Genomic DNA, 18,496 nt, shown 5'->3' on the forward strand with positions numbered 1-18,496 from the left:
GCTTTCAGACGATCTTCGTGCTAGTAATGGCGACACGGAGACGGATGACGACAGATGTGACGGACATAAAACAGACAGTTTATATGACGAAATCCTTTGTCAAGTATGTTAACAGTTAAAAGGGCTGTCTGGCTTCACGGGGGTTAAATTTCTTTTGAAGCTTTTGCTTATATAACTTGATACTGCGATTTTATAACAAAGACCACGCTAATGCAACAACATTGTAATTGGCGGGCTTTGTACACCGGCGGAAAGTTCACACCGAACAAAAGTTGCATTACGCTAATACCTGTGTATTTTTAATTTGTTTACTGAAAAAGATGATGCATTTCTTAGTAATGAGATTATAAAGGAGTTGGTTTAATTTATGTTTTAGGATATTTTCGCAATCTCTACAATATGTGGATTAGCAACAGGTCCGTAGCAAATCATACATTTTTTTGACGGTAATTACATAGATAATTAAGCAGATATCTACCTACTTTCTTGAAAGCGCTAATAGTAGATTCAATTTATTTGTTGTTAGTAGTTATAATGTACAAATATTTTAACTTACCAGCATTTTAACTAAAGCAATGAAGATACAGGGGTATATTTTTAGTTTTCATTTAGCACACCAATTTAATATCCGAGTTGTATTTTCAATTTTCAAATGTTTCCAACTTACGATAACTAGTGACATCTAGTGTAATTTTTAGGAAACACTTTGACAGCTGGTGATTAGTGTTGCTACAAAATGAAACAATGGTAAAATTGGTGATATAGCAATTTATTATTAAGCCTTTTTCCAAAATAATGAAATACAATGATTATCTTCATTAAAAAACTGTACAAAACTGTAAAGTTTTTTACTACGATTTTGCCTTATTTCATGTTGAGTCAATTTTTGTTTTATAAAACTCAATAGGTTATAAGCATTTCATATGTTTTACTTAAGGTAAATTTTATAGTCTGGATAAAATATGGACCCTTAAGGACACAGCTTAACAAAAAGTTTTGAACTTTGGAACTTTGCTAATAAGTTCTACTTACCTAGCGATGCGGATGAATATTTTGATACTTAGGTTTTAATATTTCCCTATCATAAGATCATTTGTAAAACTATTAAACTTACCTAGTTAAAATAACTTATTGGGTGAAGTGCATGTCATTAGAAGCAAAGATTTGTTATAATTTTTCTGATTTCGTGACTAACCTTTATTATGTTTATGTATTGTCTTAAATATAATTTTCAGTGCGAAAGATTTCCTAATAATCTTAATCTCTCTAAATAAAGAAATATCTATAAGTACCTAAATCATTTTTTGGAATTTAAAATGGGCCTCTAAAAGCTGTTTCAAATTGTCAAGTTAGTTGTAAGGTTCCAACGTGTAGGTCTTTCAAGGAGTAGAGAAGAACCGACAAGAAACGCCATTGACACTCTTATAGAAAATAAGAACATTATCATTTAATTTCAAAGATGTATCAGTTTGCCTTACATTTCGGAGTACTAAACACTTCTTTGAAAAGAAATATTCACTTTTACCCAATCTCCCCTAGTATATCAGCAGCCATTTGAGGTCTCACGCATGCTCAGTAGTCAGCTGCAGAGCGGTAGTTGTTTAAAAAGAAGTGAAGCTGGCAACATTTACCTACCCAAACGTCAAACTGTCAACACCGTCAACACGACGTTAAAAAAAATGAAGTTTGGCGACTTACATTAAAATTTAATTCGATTAATATTAACAAGTTCTTGTCGAATTGTAAATAAAAATGTCACTAAAAATAGTTCAACCTATCGCTGAGTGCATCCAGGAGGTTATTTCACGCAGTATTTGTTTGTAAACGTGTTCTTATTTTCACACCGGTAAGTATTGTGAGGAAGGCGGACGATATATAATCGAGCTGACCTTGGCATTAAATCATTTGTAAAACAGCGGTTGATTTGATTGAGTGCCGGTGGAGCATCTTTGGCAACCGTGGAGATTGCCGTGTAGTGTAGAATATCACTCTCCTCCCGTAGACTATTGTTTCCTGACTGTTGACACCAATTTTTGATACCTACCTCTTCAGTGCGCTGCGGACACATTTACCGCTTTGTTTCAAGTAAATAAGCGTGTTAGAAATATAGTTGTATCCATATTTTTATCAGCCTGTTGTCAATCTTGGTCAGTAGGTCGATGTAAATGTTTTAGTAAGCAGTAATTTTTTAAAACTTTATTTTGATGATATTGATCTAACAAAACAGGTTTGTGGTTTCATTTTTATTACGACTAGCCATTTCGGTTAAATATCGTTTGCTTATTTAAGGATCATAACATGCTTGTTATGAATTGTCACATGAAAAGTAATCAGCTGAATAATGAAATTAATAAAACAGTACCTATTGATATAGCTTTAAGAATCCATCCCTAAGATGACCCACTGATTGAATTATTTACTATTCTCAAAAAATATCTAAATATTCAATGTCACATAATTTATAAACTTTATAAGTTCTACATTCGAATTAACACAGCAACTTTCCAACTATATTTTTTTCCACAGATATAAATAATAAAAAATGGAAACTACTGTATCAAGGAACTTTGCTAACGTACTCAGTACCCTGACCATTCTGTCATGCCTGTTCCTGAAGGTGCCACAAATATGCTACATACGGCAGAAGCGATCCGCAGAAGGGATCTTTGTCCAAGCCTTGCTTATGGAGATATTTGGGTGAGTAAAACTTAGTTATCTGGCTTTTTGTTGTGTCATAAAGCGTGCACTAGATGGTCACTAGGTGTTCTCCTGCAGTTTCACACAATATAGCTTTATGTTACTTGAGATGGTCTACCTTCCCAACAGTGAAAGAATTTTTCAAATCATTCCAGTAGTTTCCGTGCCTTTAGGGTACAATCAAGGAAACAAATGTTTTTTAGTGTTGAGTTTACCAGGAAAGTGTTACAAACAATCATCACTTTTCATTTGATATAGTGGAAGCGTGGGGAATAGCTTGTATAAGGTATACATGTAAGATTGTTGGTGTAGTAAAAACAGCTTCAAATTTTATTATCCTATATTCTCTTATTGCATAAAGGCTTACAAAGTCGGAAGTCACCAACCAGCATTGACAAGCAAGGTGATAAACACTCAATCATTCTCTTTGTGAGAGGAGGCTTGGGCCCAGAAGTGGGTCGACAAAAAAAAGGCTGATAATACTGTAACAGTAATTTCCTTTTAGAGTCTTAAAAAATAGAAGTTACACAAGTTCTAGTGTTCCTAACAATCCTCACATTGTGTATAAACAAATTATGTAAAGTTGTAAATTTTAATCACAGTCTAGCTCTTATCTTGAGCACTAAACTGTGACACACATTGTATAAACTAGATTATGAAGTGTACTTTAAATTTCATATGCTGATGTTGAAACTGTTGTAAAAATATGTGTCACTAAGCACATACCTACATAATCATATATTGTAAATGTGCAAGGCCTTGCATAAGCAAGGCCTTGCACTTGCAATCTTAGAATTACTAGAATATTAACATACTTGCTTTAAATGTGCCTACAACTACAATTATTATTTACTAGTTGAAATGAATGCACATACCCAGATAAAATATAGCTTATGTTACTGGAAAATAGAGAGGTTTTCCAACAGTAAAGTATTTTTTAAATGTGTCCAGGAGTTTCAGAGCCTTAAAGTACAAACAAATAAATAAATGTTTCCTTTTTATTACATTACTACAGACAGATGATTGTTTCTCAAACTAAATAGCTCCACTAGGAATAATTATGGCCTAACTGCTATTCGAATTTCACAAAATCTGCTCATAGTCAGAAAGACTGAACAAATGATAGTAAAAGGAAAAAAAGGGCTCAAATAAAAACGTTTCTCTATTGATGCTTGTTATAAAATGTGCACAAACTCCAAACTAATTAATTACAATATTAGTTCCAATCAGTACCTGCTACTAGTATTAAAAGTCTATAAACTACAAGACTTTTATGCCTATTATCGAGTGTTAATTTCAACTGTGACGAATTCAATTATGACGAATTAAATAAAAGCAATATCATGTAATTTGAATTGTTTTAATTCTAGTTTCAATAATTCTGAACTGTTTGTCACAGTGATCAAAGTACGTAGTGGTATAGTTACATAGTTAAGTATATTATGTATATGACCCTTTGTACAGCTCCCACTCAGTCTAGCTCCAGTAATCTAAATTGGCATATCACATAATAGACACTGGAGCGTAAAAACATTGGTGTTTTGTTCAACACAATGTTTTTCTTGTTTCTATGTTTGCCGACCCCTTTGTCGTCAAGGTTACTGACGGACACCCAAACAGATGGTCCCGGGTTCGATTCCCGGTACGGGCAACATTTTTTTTTATGAGTTACAGCATAGTGTGCTTTTATAAATATTATATGTCACTATAATAGGTTAGCGCTCAAAGTAAATATCTTACCATAGGACTAACCGGCCGTAAGTGAATGGTGTCCCGATATTTATAATTTTTTTTTCCAATTTCAGATTCTCAATAATGACACTATACAATTACACAAACGACTACGGAATAATGACATACATGGAGTACCCAATAATATTGCTGCAAGTATACGTCATGTTCTACTATGTGCTGAAGTTTAAGAGAATGCTATGTATGTCGATAGTACCAATCACCACCATAGCATACGTCTCTGCAGTTGCTGCGTTCGCGATGGGCACTTTACCGAAGCATATACTGTCTTATTTAGTGGTGAGTTCATTTTTTATTATTTATTTTATCTCTATACTAACTTCTTGAATGACCCTAATTAGAGAACATTTGAAAATCAATTTTGTCTCGCTTGGATCTGTGTACCGGCATTCAAGGGGTTGAGGAAAGGACCAAGCATCTCGAATTGGATACTATTCCCCGTATGATCGACACTTTCCTAGCATTTTCCCCACTATGTTGGAGTCGGCTTCCAGTCTGACTTGATGTAGCTGGCTACCAGCGTTGCACGGAGCGACTGCCTATTTGACCTACTCAACCCAGTTACCCGGGCAACCTAATACCCATTGGTAAGACTAGCTGTCAGACTTTCTGGCTAACAACTGTCAAAGATGTTCAAAATGACAGCTGGGATCCATCATATTATTATGCCTTTCGAAATACGTCTTCTTCTTTAGAACTCGTCAAGAAAGTCATCAACCCATCCACAGACGGACAGATGTTTAAGAACCTTATGATCCATCGGCCCTCGCGGCTTTGGCTCAGCCATGAGCTCTTAGTTCGAGCTCTATATGTGCTAGCACCCTTAAAAAGTTAATTAAGAGCTTACCTCGGGGTTTACCTACCAATCGTACGTAAAGTGTCCCGATATTATACTCAACAACTATACGTACACGATTTCCGTCAAAAACGAGTGCAGTTTTCCAATTATCCAATGATCATTCGATTAATCCTTCGGATACTTGACATCTGACATATTAACCCTACCTGTCTATGAACTCCTGGATTCGATTCCCAATTAATAAGCTTTCGATATTGACATCAAGAACGGATTTCGAAATGGATTATATGGTTCTGGGAATATGGATTGCAATTAAATCGCACTTGATGGCAACTCCATTCGCGGCCTAGAGTAAGCTACTTACGCTTACATAATTGATGCAAATGTTCTGGGAAAGCAAGTGTGATAATCGATTCTGCAGTATAATCATGGAGAACATAATGACTAGCGGAGGTGGCATACAGGAAAACCGCCTAAGAAATTAGTGCACCAAAAAGATGGTGAGCGGCGAACGAGGAACGTTATTGTTTTCGCTCTTATCCGCCTTCTTTGGACCCGAATATTTTTAGTTATACCTAAAATCGTTGACAGACGTCTCAAAGAACCCAAACGCTTCGTTGGTTCACTCGTGACTGATCTTTTAAGCCATGCAAATTTGACATAGAAGAAGGTGCCTGACCTACTTGCATTATGGCATCTCCGCTTATCTTTCCTTACTCTGTGAGCATAAACACGAAACTGAGGCTTAGTGTTCGAAAGCTGTTGATAGATAGATATTAAGAGCCTTTCCCGTAATGGCCATTATTTAGTATTTCCGAGTAGTTGAATTTCTCGCAGCTACATGTAGAAATAGTTAAAATAATGGTTGTTTTAATTTAAGTAATTAAGTTTGTCTAGACGGCAGTAATTGTCAGCTATTACTATTAACATATGAAACTAGGACAAGTGTGTTTAAAAGCTATTGTTCCGGGTCTTGCTCTAGGACTTCACGGAAATAATAAGAAGAGATTATGAGCTCGTTTTTCACGAATTCATAGTATTTTTAAATTAGGTTCCATCAGCGGTAACCAACCCGCATTGATCATTAATCGTGATGATTTACACTCAATCCTCCTGTGCGCAGCAATGGGAAGACAAAAGGCTGATAGGCACATAGGTACCTACATTCATAAAAGTCAAACTGATATCTTCCTTTTTTGAAGTCGATTAAAATACTTTGACCTTCTCTAAACTCACAATTCCATTGACCTCCCTATACATAAGAAAGTATTGGTAACATGTACATAGTCATCTTAATAGTAGGGTGTTTCATATTGCTCGTCAACATAGTTGTTTTGAAAGCATCAAAGTACTCTATCTTAATAGGATACCGTGTCACTCATACGATGAGGGGAGATGTATTCGTGTGCGTCAAGGTCACCCAGTTAGTGAAGTGTTCAAGATCACGGTTATTTGTGAATATCAATATGTATGTGTGTATATGTGTGTGTGTCATTGAAATTATTCGGGAGCGTTTTGATAGTTGATATTTGGCTGTCTTATTCCCGTATTTTTACTTCTACGTATGGTTTCGTCCTTCGGTGAAGTGTAAACGGAGGCTGATTTTGTGTTAATAATATTAGTGCAATTGACATTACTTTTTCGCTTATGACTGTCAGTGGCACAAAGCTCCATTAAAGTTAAAGCTTCTTTAAATCTATTGCTGACTCTTTCTTTGTCAACAAGATAAAAAGTGTTATCAATAGATTTAATGAAGCTTTAACTTAAATGGAGCCTTGTGCAACTGATGGTAAGTCAAGAAGGCATTGGATTGTAATCAACTAGAAAAGATCGATGCTTTTTCACTTTCCACATATATAAAGATAGTTAAATCTAATGAAGTAGTCCTTCCTGTTAAATCATAATCAATATCACTGTAAATATCATTGGTTGACAAATGACGATTCACGAACCGATATTTCCCAATACTAAGCTATTTCATTAGGGGTTAAATGCGCAATCAACGCGATGTCGGCATTTCTAATACCATTGATGCGTTTCGTATGCAAATGTAACACATTCTACTCGTGCTTACTTATGTGAGTGCTTAACTACGTACAGTTTGTTCCCGCATTTTATACTCTTAAGCCATGACCTACAAACAAGGTGAATGGGGCTTTAGATGCTTTATCTTCTTTAAAATCGTTGTCTAAAATAATTACTTCCCCTAATTCTTCCGCGTCCCGAGGGAATTCACTCGTGTAAGTAGCCTATATCCGTCTCCAGATACTATGTATATCTATGACGAATTTCATGTCCGTTGGTTAAGCCGTTTAAGCCTAAAGGCGTTACAAAAATACAAACTCATTGCTGTACTGAGTCGATGCACGAAGAAACTTCTGGGTAGAAATCTCTAGGTAGAATCAAAGATTGTAATTGGTCTTGATCAAGCGGATTGCATTTCACACTTAATTTGGGTAATGGCGGAATTCCATGTAGCTTAAGAAATTGTCTTAATGTAAAACATACTTACCTCAGAACTTCGAAAGATTTAGGCCGCGTTTCCACTGACGCGGAGCTGGGCGGAGAGGAGCTTAGCGGTGCACAAATTGACCAATGACTATGCTTGAAATCTCCGCTCCGCTTCAATGGAAACAGTACGAGCGGGGTGGAGCAGAGCTGAGCGAATATTCATACATCGAGGCGGTGCAGTGCGGAGGACAGCGAGCATTGGGGTGCAGAGCGGAGGACAGCGGGGCGGTACGGAGCGGTGCGGAGCGGGGCGGTGCGTGAGGCCGCGTTTCCATTGACGCGGAGCTGGGCGGAGAGGAGCTTAGCGGTGCACAAATTGACCAATGACTATGCTTGAAATCTCCGCTCCGCTTCAATGGAAACAGTACGAGCGGGGTGGAGCAGAGCTGAGCGAATATTCATACATCGAGGCGGTGCAGTGCGGAGGACAGCGAGCATTGGGGTGCAGAGCGGAGGACAGCGGGGCGGTACGGAGCGGTGCGGAGCGGGGCGTTGCGTGACTCGCGTGCAGTGTGTCAGTTGTCTTGGTTACGTCACTAGGTGCATTCAAAATCTTCATCGCTCCTCTCCGCCCAGCTGCGCTCCTCTCCGCCCCTCTCCGCCCAGCTCCGCTTCAGTGGAAACACTGACCACTTTTCACCGCTCTTCTCCGCTCCTCTCCGCCCAGCTCCGCGTCAGTGGAAACGCGGCCTGACTCGCGTGCAGTGCGTCAGTTGTCTTCGTTACGTCACTAGGTGCATTCAAAATCTTCATCGCTCCTCTCCGCCCAGCTGCGCTCCTCTCCGCCCCTCCCCGCTCTTCTCCGCTCCTCTCCGCCCAGCTCCGCGTCAGTGGAAACGCGGCCTTAGACCATTACAAGGGCTAATAAGTATTTTTTTTCCAAATATCATGATTATCATCTCTTGAGCCACTCAATAAGTAGTAAGGTCAAATAAGTAATTTGTTTACAATAACAATTAATAAATTCTAAACTATTATTAAAATGTTTGGCAGTATTTCAAATGGACTGTTGTTTTCTAAGATTTGATGTGTAACACATTAGCAGGTACGCACACCTATGCTCTGTTGGATAATCGCCATGCTATCAATTTAAAATGTCCGCGACATTGACAAACTACATCGTTCCTTATATCGGTGGTATATCAGGTATGACTTCATTTTAAGAGTTGCATACACATATTGCGATTATTATTGATTGCGAAATTGCCATAGCGGGACGTGGGGACGTGATAGGTTCAAACGTATGGAAAGAAATACGATACCAGCTTAAATAGCGACGCATCAATCAGCATATTATAGCATTCGACAAAAGTCAGACAAAAGTTTCGAAATTTCGAAAGTGTAAAACTTGACATTTCAGGAAGAATTAATAGGATATGCGTAACGTAACGTTTTTATTGCATTTCTAGAAAGAAAACATTCTAGAAATGCAATAAAAACGTTTCAAAAACATTGCATTTCCCAGGTCTCTTGAGGTTTTTTAGTCCCGCAAATCTTTTGTAGGGTGATTTTATTTTTTATTTGGACCTTTGTTGCTCATTATCAGAACATATGCCAAATAATAAACCCAATTCAAAGTTCACAATTTGAATAGTTCAATTGAAAGCAACAATGAAACTCGTGTCAATAAACCGTCACGATTTCCGTACTCCAATTGCATATTATTATAGACCGAGTCGGCAGTTGCACCCAATTGAGAGATCGAGTGGGCAACCGATGTCTCGATTACAATGCGTTAACGAGTTGTCAATAACAATGTACTTATTTGTCTGGTCTTTGCTGAAATTAGATACAATGTAACAAAGTTACAAAGGTTAATGTGATGGGTTAAGGTGGGTGAAGTGATGTGATTGTTTTTGAGATCGATGAAAAGTTTTACTAAAATAACACCTCTTTTGCAGCACATCTTGATGTATTTCTATTATATTGTTGATTCGGTTGATTCTTGTTTATTATATATATATATATATCGTATACGTATATCGTATACGTATATCGTATACACGTGGAACGTAGATCGACATACTTTTGAAATTTGGGATTATATAGTTTTCTTAAAACAACAGTTTACTATAAATTTTTCGTCCGTTTTACAACATAGTAGTCGTTTCTTTAAAAAAAAAAAAATACGTTTATTTTTGTAATGAAAATGGGCCTCACTGGATTAAAAAGGAAAATTACAAAATAACTGTTCTTATATATGTAGGTATAGATAGTTCAACTCAGATTTGCGCGCGGCCCTATGTGTGCGTCGGCTTGTAAATATACAACTTTCATTCGTGTGACAGTGACGTCGTCCGAGCATGACGTGTTCTTATCACTTTTTCTTATGGGTACAGTCGTTTACAAAAATACTAGTTATTCGCGGAGAAATTATTAAGGAGTCAGATAAAGCGTTTCAAAAAATAAAACGACATTCAAAGCTTTTTATTATTAAATATAGTTTTTCATTATTTTTTCATACGTCTTTTCAAATTGACATTGACAGTATCTAAGAATTGAATACTCCTTAAGTACATATTTTCTAGCTCGGGGTACGTGGACTAAGAATGTAAAAAGAGGTATAGTCTAGTATAATAATGTAAACAAAATGTGTGGGGAATTTTAAAAAGTTATATTGCTTCGCATAATGTCGACCAAAATAACAAAATAATGAAACTCATAAATGAACGTTTAAGTCAAATTGATGAAGGGATGTGGCGTAATACTTGTCGACATGTAGAAAAGAAAAAAGAAGAATACTATAGACATTTTGACATTGGAGTCAGAATTTATAATTCTCCTTGGAGAGTAGCGAATCCGAAAATTCATCATTTGATTTTTCAAATAGCGATTCATAATCATTATAAATAAATAAACATTAAATTACGTAATAACTGTTTTTCTTTGAACCCCCATATACAACCCCTAAATAACTGTATTGTACCCGACTGTACCTCTTGTCACGCACACAAAGTTACTGTATATGTACAAGGGTTACCCACACATAAGGCCGCGCGCACAACTGAGTTGAACTTACTATACTCAATCGAATCCTAGTCTGTCAGCATTCAACTACCTATAGTAGTAGTACAGTAATATCTAGTATATCTACTAGATATTCTGCACTAGCAAGTGACTCACCAATCATGAGCCGGTCGGGGCTTTGAATTGTCGACATCCTTAGGGAATAATATCAGTGTCCTCAGGTATTCTCCAACAGAATAATAGTAATATATTCAGTTTCTCAACTTTTCTTATTACCGTTTCTTTCTAAAATTAAGATTTATTACCGTGTTAATTTGTCTGTTAACGGCTGTACCGATAATGAAATAACTTGAAGAGTGGTGGTACCCTGGAGGTGGAAATGGGCCACATATCTTGGTACGGGACTTAACTCCTTCGGGACACAAGAACATCGACATTTAGGAGAAAATAATGTCCCCTTTAAATACGGCCTTTTGTTAGTATGTATCGAATGGCTATATGTATAGCCTAGTTTTCACTAAGTCTGATCCTATTAGTTCCATCCATAGCGAATGAATTCATTTCATTATTTCCCATATCGTATCGAACGATAAAATAATTGAAAAGGTTATTTGATGTTGTTTGAGCGTGTGTCGACGTAACTCGGGCGAAATGTTCGTGACTTTATTGTTGATAGATAGTTTATTATTGACTCAGTTGGTCTAGGCCGACCTATTGTGGTTCAATGAATTGTCCTTGGGTTTGTGTTAAAAACTGACTCCTCGATGTAACGACTGGCCGTGATTATCAACCTTATAATATTTATCATTAATTAAATTCCCTTAATTATTTCCTCTGTGAAAATATTATGAGTAGCCCAATGTGCACACAATTTTTCCACACATGTTTTACTTAGTTAATGGTATTTGCATAAGGGGAAAATAAAATCTGAAAGAATTACTTTCTGTCATATAATTAACTAGCTGTTGCCCGCAACTTCGTCTGCGTGGGCAAGTTTCATACAAACTTTCATCCCCTATTTTATCCCCTTGGGGGTAGAATTGATCAAAATCCTTTCTTAGCGGATGCCTACGTCATAACATCTACCTGCATGCCAAATTTCAGCCCGATCCGTCCAGTGGTTTCAGCTGTGCGTTGATAGATCACTATGTCAGTCAGTCAGTCAGTCACCTTTGAGTTTTATATATTTAGATTAAACATTACATTACCACTGCTAATTACATAATTACTGCAAAATTAACCTTATCACAGGAGGCTATACAAGCATTTATAGCACTTAATTTCCTATAGAAATACTTCCCAGCGATACTTTATAAAGTACTAGCATCCGCCCGCGGCTACGCCCGCGTAGAGTTCGGTTATATCGCGTTTCCAAGAGAATTCTTCAAAAGTCCGGGATAAAAACTATCCTATGTTCTTTCTCATGGTTAACTCTATCTCTGTAGCTACCAAATTTTATTAAAATCAGTTCAGTGGTTTAGACTGACAGAGTTACTTTCGCATTTATAATATTAGTGTATGTTAATATGGATTTTTTTCTGAATTCCAGCCTCTCTGCACTCCACTGAGCGGGTTCGCGAAGGTGACTTACATATACGGGATCGTGTGTGAAGGGAATGCTGATGCAGTATCGCTGACCACGTGGGTCATTTCTGTGGCTACTAACTTGGGTAAGTAGCGGCGTCCTAGCCGATTGTTATATAAAGACTTCAGCCAACTGCACAGGACATAGTGCAAAGGCATTATGTCCTGCCAGAAAGGACCAGAGACAGATCAGACACAGAACCACAGACATTAATGTGCTCTCCGATGCACGGGTGTATCAATCACCAACCTCCAGCTATGGGCTGCTTCGTGAAATTTTCTACAACCCATAAAGCAATTTCGTCCCGACCCGTGAAACAAACCCGAGGTGCACAGCAGTCAAGCTATGCAACAACTAGACAAAGTAATATAGTACTACTAAATAAAACATAACCCTTACTGACAGACGGGTAAAAACTAACTGCTAAAAAGGTTTCATTTGTAAACGGGTGCCAAAACATTTCAGATACTGATATCTCACTGCGAAAAAGTTATAGGCTACTAGAGCCTGGCCAGCTCCTGACATTCTTATAGTCACAGTTTTATCAGCTGTCACCGTCCAGCTCGTAATCACCTGTAATCACCCCCACTGTCGAAGTCGCGTTACGTTCTTGTTGACCATGGGAGTGTCACTAACGAGCTGGCCAGGCTATAGATTCCACCCGCGTTTCTTATTGACCCAAATGGCAAATGGTCAGTCAATGACTATGCTATCTCTTATTAATTGAAAACGTAGTAATTGCCTCAATAAACATACTAACGCATTCAACATTACTATTCCAGCCCGCATATTCACAGTCTACGTGGATTCTGCAGACATGAAGCTCATGACGAACTTCTTCATATCAACACTGCTGAGCTTAGCAGTTCTCTGCACTGCTGTCTATTACAAAAGGCAATGCTGCCCGCCGCGCCGTCAGCGAAGGAAGTCCAATGGTCATTGCAGTCATTGCGATTAAAATAATTTTACCCACACGTAGGTAGGTATGTATCAAATGCATGCATAATCATGAAAATAATGTATTGAAGACCGTGGAGGTAGGTTCGATGCGTAGTCAAATCACGATATGATTTTTGTGTACATCTAATGCGATACCGCGAGAAAATCCGCTTATTTACTAAATTATCTCAATTGGATGTCAAGCCCAGGTGCGGGAAATTCGAATGTAGAAAAATTTTGTTTGATGTCTTTGTTTAACTTTGAAAGTTCTTTCAATTCAAATGTTTCTAGATTTATTATATTTTTTGCATTAACCAGTTTATACAAAACATTTTAGTTGAAACAACTTTCTTAAGTACAGAATTATCGCTTATAATAAGATCAGGCTTCGTATCTGACATCAACTTACGTTAAATAAAAAAAGAAATGTTTTATATCTTTTGCACCTCGTTGTGACATCCACTCTCAGCCCTAAATATTTTTTCAAGTTACGGGTAACATCCCGGTCCATCTTTAGTAAATAAGGGGGTTTTAAGCATAGTATCGTAGATATACTACGGATTGCAATAACCTTTCCACGTTCGATCGTTGTTTTCGATTAGAGATTGAAAGCCACAATTTATATCCAGCTAATGTCAAAATTCAATATTCAATCGCAGAACAACGCACTGATATATGTATTGTAATCCGCAGCTAGTATTCAAAGTACACTCTTTGTAAAAAAACACGGGCACTTATGAGATTCTTGAGTTTAAGGACTTAATGTGTGTGTCTAAACTTTACTTATACAACTTTATTTATATAACTTTAATTATTTATTGGAATATGTCGCTAATATTTGTAAAACTAGCCAGTCATGAATAAGAGCGTATTCTAAATTTGTTTTCTTTTTCTTTATGATTTGGTAAAAAAGTGGTGTTTGCCACTGGAAGCCGACCCCAACATAGTTGGGAAAAGGCTCGGAGGATGGATGGGTAAAAAAGTGGTGTTTGTGCTAGACTAGTTTCTGGTAGTAAGCTCGTAGGCATTTTTACAACTTTTAATAAAGTGGTAATGCACCTTCTTGTCACCTCAAAACATATTTGAAAAATAATGCGCAGTTGGTTAAAAAATCACTTGGAGTAAATTGTATAATCTGATCAGTAAGAGCATCGCTACGCTTGGTGCGAATGATTCTACCGTTGTACTATTGCGCCCAGGAATTTAAAATATGCTTCTGTTATAAATAAGCATTATTTAATAAATTCCGGTACTTTGGCTTTTTGGGCTGAGATAAAACTAAGTACCTATTAAGTTCGCGATACTACCCAACAAACAACTCGCTACCTCATCATCCTAATCTTATCCCAACTTTATTTTGGGTCAACGCAGCATGTTCTCCTTACATACTCTTTTGTCTGGCATCATCTCACATACTAACATTATATTTTTTAGCTTAGCCATATCGACTTTCAGATTCATTAAATTGAAGGATATTTGAATACTCGTGGGTACAATATCTGACCAGTAAAACTCTTAACATTGCCATCAATGTCTGCATAAACCATTTTATCAAACGTGTTTTTATGTGACAGAAAGGAACACATAAATCAGTCTAAAACTGCATCATAATATGCTTTCTGAAAATTACATCGAAAACTTTCCGAAACGCCGACGGATTTTCTACCAGGAATTACTCCAGCACAAGGTTGAACCATTTTCAAACTTAGAATACGTTCTTACGCATGTCATTCAAACCCTTGTAAACGCTAGAAATATTTTCCAGTTCTTCCCGAAGTTCATAAGTCCTTAAAATCAAGATTCTCAAATGTGTCCGTTTTTTGCGCAAGAAAATATATGTAATGCAAAAAAAGACATAACATCTCGTAAGATGCCTGCCTCTTAAAGTAATAGTCATTCTTTTTTTAAGCTCTTCTTTCTTTTTGAAAATCTAGTAAAGCCTTTGAGTAGGTTTCCTGTGAAAACAATGCAATTCTTATGAATAAATTCTCATTAATGTTTATTATTTTAAAAACAACTGACAGAAAAGCCACCTAAGTAGGTGGTTTTTGTTAAGTTTCGTAGTTGTTTAAAGAACCATTCCTATACTTTAAAACTTATGTCGTGTATATTAGTCAGTAATGCGATTTTTTCAATATTATACATTGCAAAGTTCACACAGATACAGCATTAACACTGTTAAAAGTTATACGGTGTTCAAAAAGAGAGTACAAAATTATTTATTTTTGGGAAAGAACATTTAATCTGCCGTATTGAAAATGGTTCAGGTTTTATGAGGTCGTTTTCGGCCGGCAATTGTATTTGTAAAAGGCAGCTAAATAACACCATGATGAATATGTTACGGCGATTATGAATAGCAAAAGGTATCAAAAACAAAACAACTTTTGTGATATCCTAGTAGCCAACCGTAGCGATTTCCTGTTTAATTCCGTATACATTTTATAAGTTTCCGTATAAGTTATATTCATCGTTTGTATAGTTTCAAGTTTCTAAACTGTGCCATATTAGCTAAAATGCAATATCATTTTTTTGTCTACCATTGCGGTTATTTGAATCTCAGCATAATATCGATATTAGGTTCTTTATATAATTAGAATTGGTTAAAATTGTTAGCTTAAATACACTAGAGCTCTTTGAGAATGTTTGTAATTTTAGGCACACTTCAATACTCTCTTGCAACACTTTGGAATTCAAGTATTTACTGTTTTCTCACTATGATAGATAATAGAATATTGTATGCACTTCTTGACTGGTGAATGCTTTGACTGGTAGAAACCTGAATCTGGTAGAAGACTGGTGGAAAACTGGTTTGAAGTATTCACCTTAATGTAGTCACTAGTAGAGGCTTAGAAGCGTTATATAATAAAATACTCTAATATAATTATAATAAAAAAAAGGAATTGATAGAACGTTAGAACTCATCGCACAAGTACTGCCTAGTTAATTATAGCACTTGGTCAAACATAGACAGAGCATATAAGCGTTAAAATTGTTTATAAAACCGTTTAGGTAATTGTTATAGAAGAGCTGTCTATATTTTAAGTAGTCTGTATAACGTTCCTTGTGCATGCACTCATTCCCTATAATTTATATTCACGAAATTTGTGAAATTATAAAAATGATCGATGATTTTTAATATTAATGCATGCGCACCTATATTTTACTGTGTACTAATAATATTGTTGTATGTAAATAAGAGGAAAAATTACAAAGTCAAAAAAATATGCACTTGTTTATATTATAATTATGAATATTTTAATGTAGCAAATAAATATAGCTGTTATTTACACAATTTTTGCAGTCTGAAGTTACAGTAATTTATACATTACCCACATGTTGTAAAATATGCAAATAGTTAGGGTCCGTATTGATCCAAATATTTATGCAATTTTTATACTTTATACCCACATTTTGGCTTAGCATAATGCCGAAATGCATAAAAATATTTTATTAGAAATATATTTGGAATCCCAAGTTAAGAAAAAAATTCGTTCAGATCGGCACATAAAGATAGAAAAAACAGTGAAAGAAAGTCGAAAACATCTTTCGACTTCTGGCATTTCAACTTAGTATTTTCTTACATTTGATTCTGTTATATACACTGTATTCCATATTTTTAGTGTGTACGCTCTATTTTTAAGTGTTGTATATCCTATCAGTATCAATCCATCAAAATCAATCGTTAATTATGGTTAATATAATTCTTACAAGGAATCTATAAATTCAACTTTCGCTTTCTGCAATGCATCTGGGGCCCGATTCTCCTAATTTTACTTAAGCGCCATTCGATTGACGTTCGACTCGATTCGACTGAGATCCAATCCCGACTCGATTACGATCGAAGCGTATGTGGCATTCCGCTATTTTTTCTTTGAAATAAACTTTTTTATCCTTTTCTGTCATTCAATAATGAATCATTTTGTCTGCAAATGATTTACGATTGCAAAATGATTGTACAGCAAACTACCGTATAGACCAAAATCACCAAAATAGCAGACCAATCGCACACCAATCAAATGTCAATCGAATACGATTGGTCTTTTATTAGTAGCAGAATGCCCGATATGGTTAAAACTGCTATTGCAATCATATTGCGATTCGATTTCTATTAGATTTTGACATTATTAACTTAGGAGAATCGGGCCCCTGCTTTTCGATGATTCTAGAACAATGCTAGCTAAGTAATTATATCGCCAATGCATGTAAAATGCCTTCAGCTTTTAGCTTCAGCATATAGAGTGCCTAGATAACTTAATAAAAATTTCAAGCTAAGATAAATCTGCACTAGTAAAAATTAGACAATGCACACTTCTTTCTATATTCTAGTCAAATCAATTATTGACATTGATAAATATTTCGTCTAAGACAAAAATGTGTTAAAACTTAAAAATTATTCTCCCTAGAATATATAATGTTTGACTTTATTATGTTTAATCGTTATATATCCTTTTGAGTCGTGAATATTAGATATTTCAATTTATTCGTTCACTATTAAAGGGGCGCACTAATTTATTTACTAAACTTTGTGAAATTGTTGACTATTAGCCTGTACCCTATATTTAAATGTACTTTTTATTCTCTGAATATTCATAGCTCTGAGGGATTGGTACACAAATTGTATAAGAACACCAAGAAATATTCTCTAAAGGTGTCACTGGTATCTAATATTCGACATTAGCGTAAAAAGACACTAATTAATTTATTTTCTGTGAATACGTATTTATTAATTCTCGTTTATATTTAATTCTTACTAAGACTTTTCTGTAAATTATACATATGCTATCTAGCATACTTTGAAATATAAAATGTATTTATTTCTACAAAGTATTTGGTGCCATTTATTTTTATAAAATGACTTTTTATCATGTTGAATATAGTTAAGTGCCAAAATAATGGTCCTAGCCGATTTTATTTTTATCAATATTAATTATGTCCCAGATGTTATTTCAAATAAATTATATTGAACAACACACTTTTGTTTTATTTCAGTGAACTAGATATAAACTGTTGGTAAAAATAGTCAAATGAATAATATGGATAGTATTTTATTTTATTAGAAAGCTCTTGTTTAGATGTCATGTAGGCGGGTCAAATTACATACCTCTACACTCTTCTTCTCACGGTTTCACTCATGTCCCGAACTACTTCCCCCGCAATCGGGTAAAACTATGAATAAGCCTGTGTTATTTGTGTTGCTATCCTGTATTACAACATACAGCATTATGTAAGTTTAGATTAGTTTATTA

The 18,496-nt window shown here is 35.8% G+C and overlaps 1 protein-coding gene across 1 annotated transcript; it reads left to right on the forward strand.

Annotated features, from left to right (window-relative positions):
* The first annotated feature begins 1,610 nt into the window (after positions 1–1,610).
* LOC110373022 (solute carrier family 66 member 3) lies at positions 1,611–18,220 on the forward strand. The gene is made up of 5 exons (XM_021330108.3): positions 1,611–1,846; positions 2,527–2,697; positions 4,503–4,728; positions 12,276–12,396; positions 13,094–18,220. The coding sequence occupies exons 2-5, from the start codon at positions 2,543–2,545 to the stop codon at positions 13,267–13,269; spliced, it is 678 nt and encodes a 225-aa protein (XP_021185783.3). The 5' UTR covers positions 1,611–1,846; positions 2,527–2,542; the 3' UTR covers positions 13,270–18,220.
* Positions 18,221–18,496: the final 276 nt, after the last annotated feature.

Source organism: Helicoverpa armigera, chromosome 1 (assembly GCF_030705265.1).
Source record: "Helicoverpa armigera isolate CAAS_96S chromosome 1, ASM3070526v1, whole genome shotgun sequence".
In the NCBI taxonomy this organism is placed as follows: Eukaryota; Metazoa; Arthropoda; class Insecta; order Lepidoptera; family Noctuidae; genus Helicoverpa; species Helicoverpa armigera.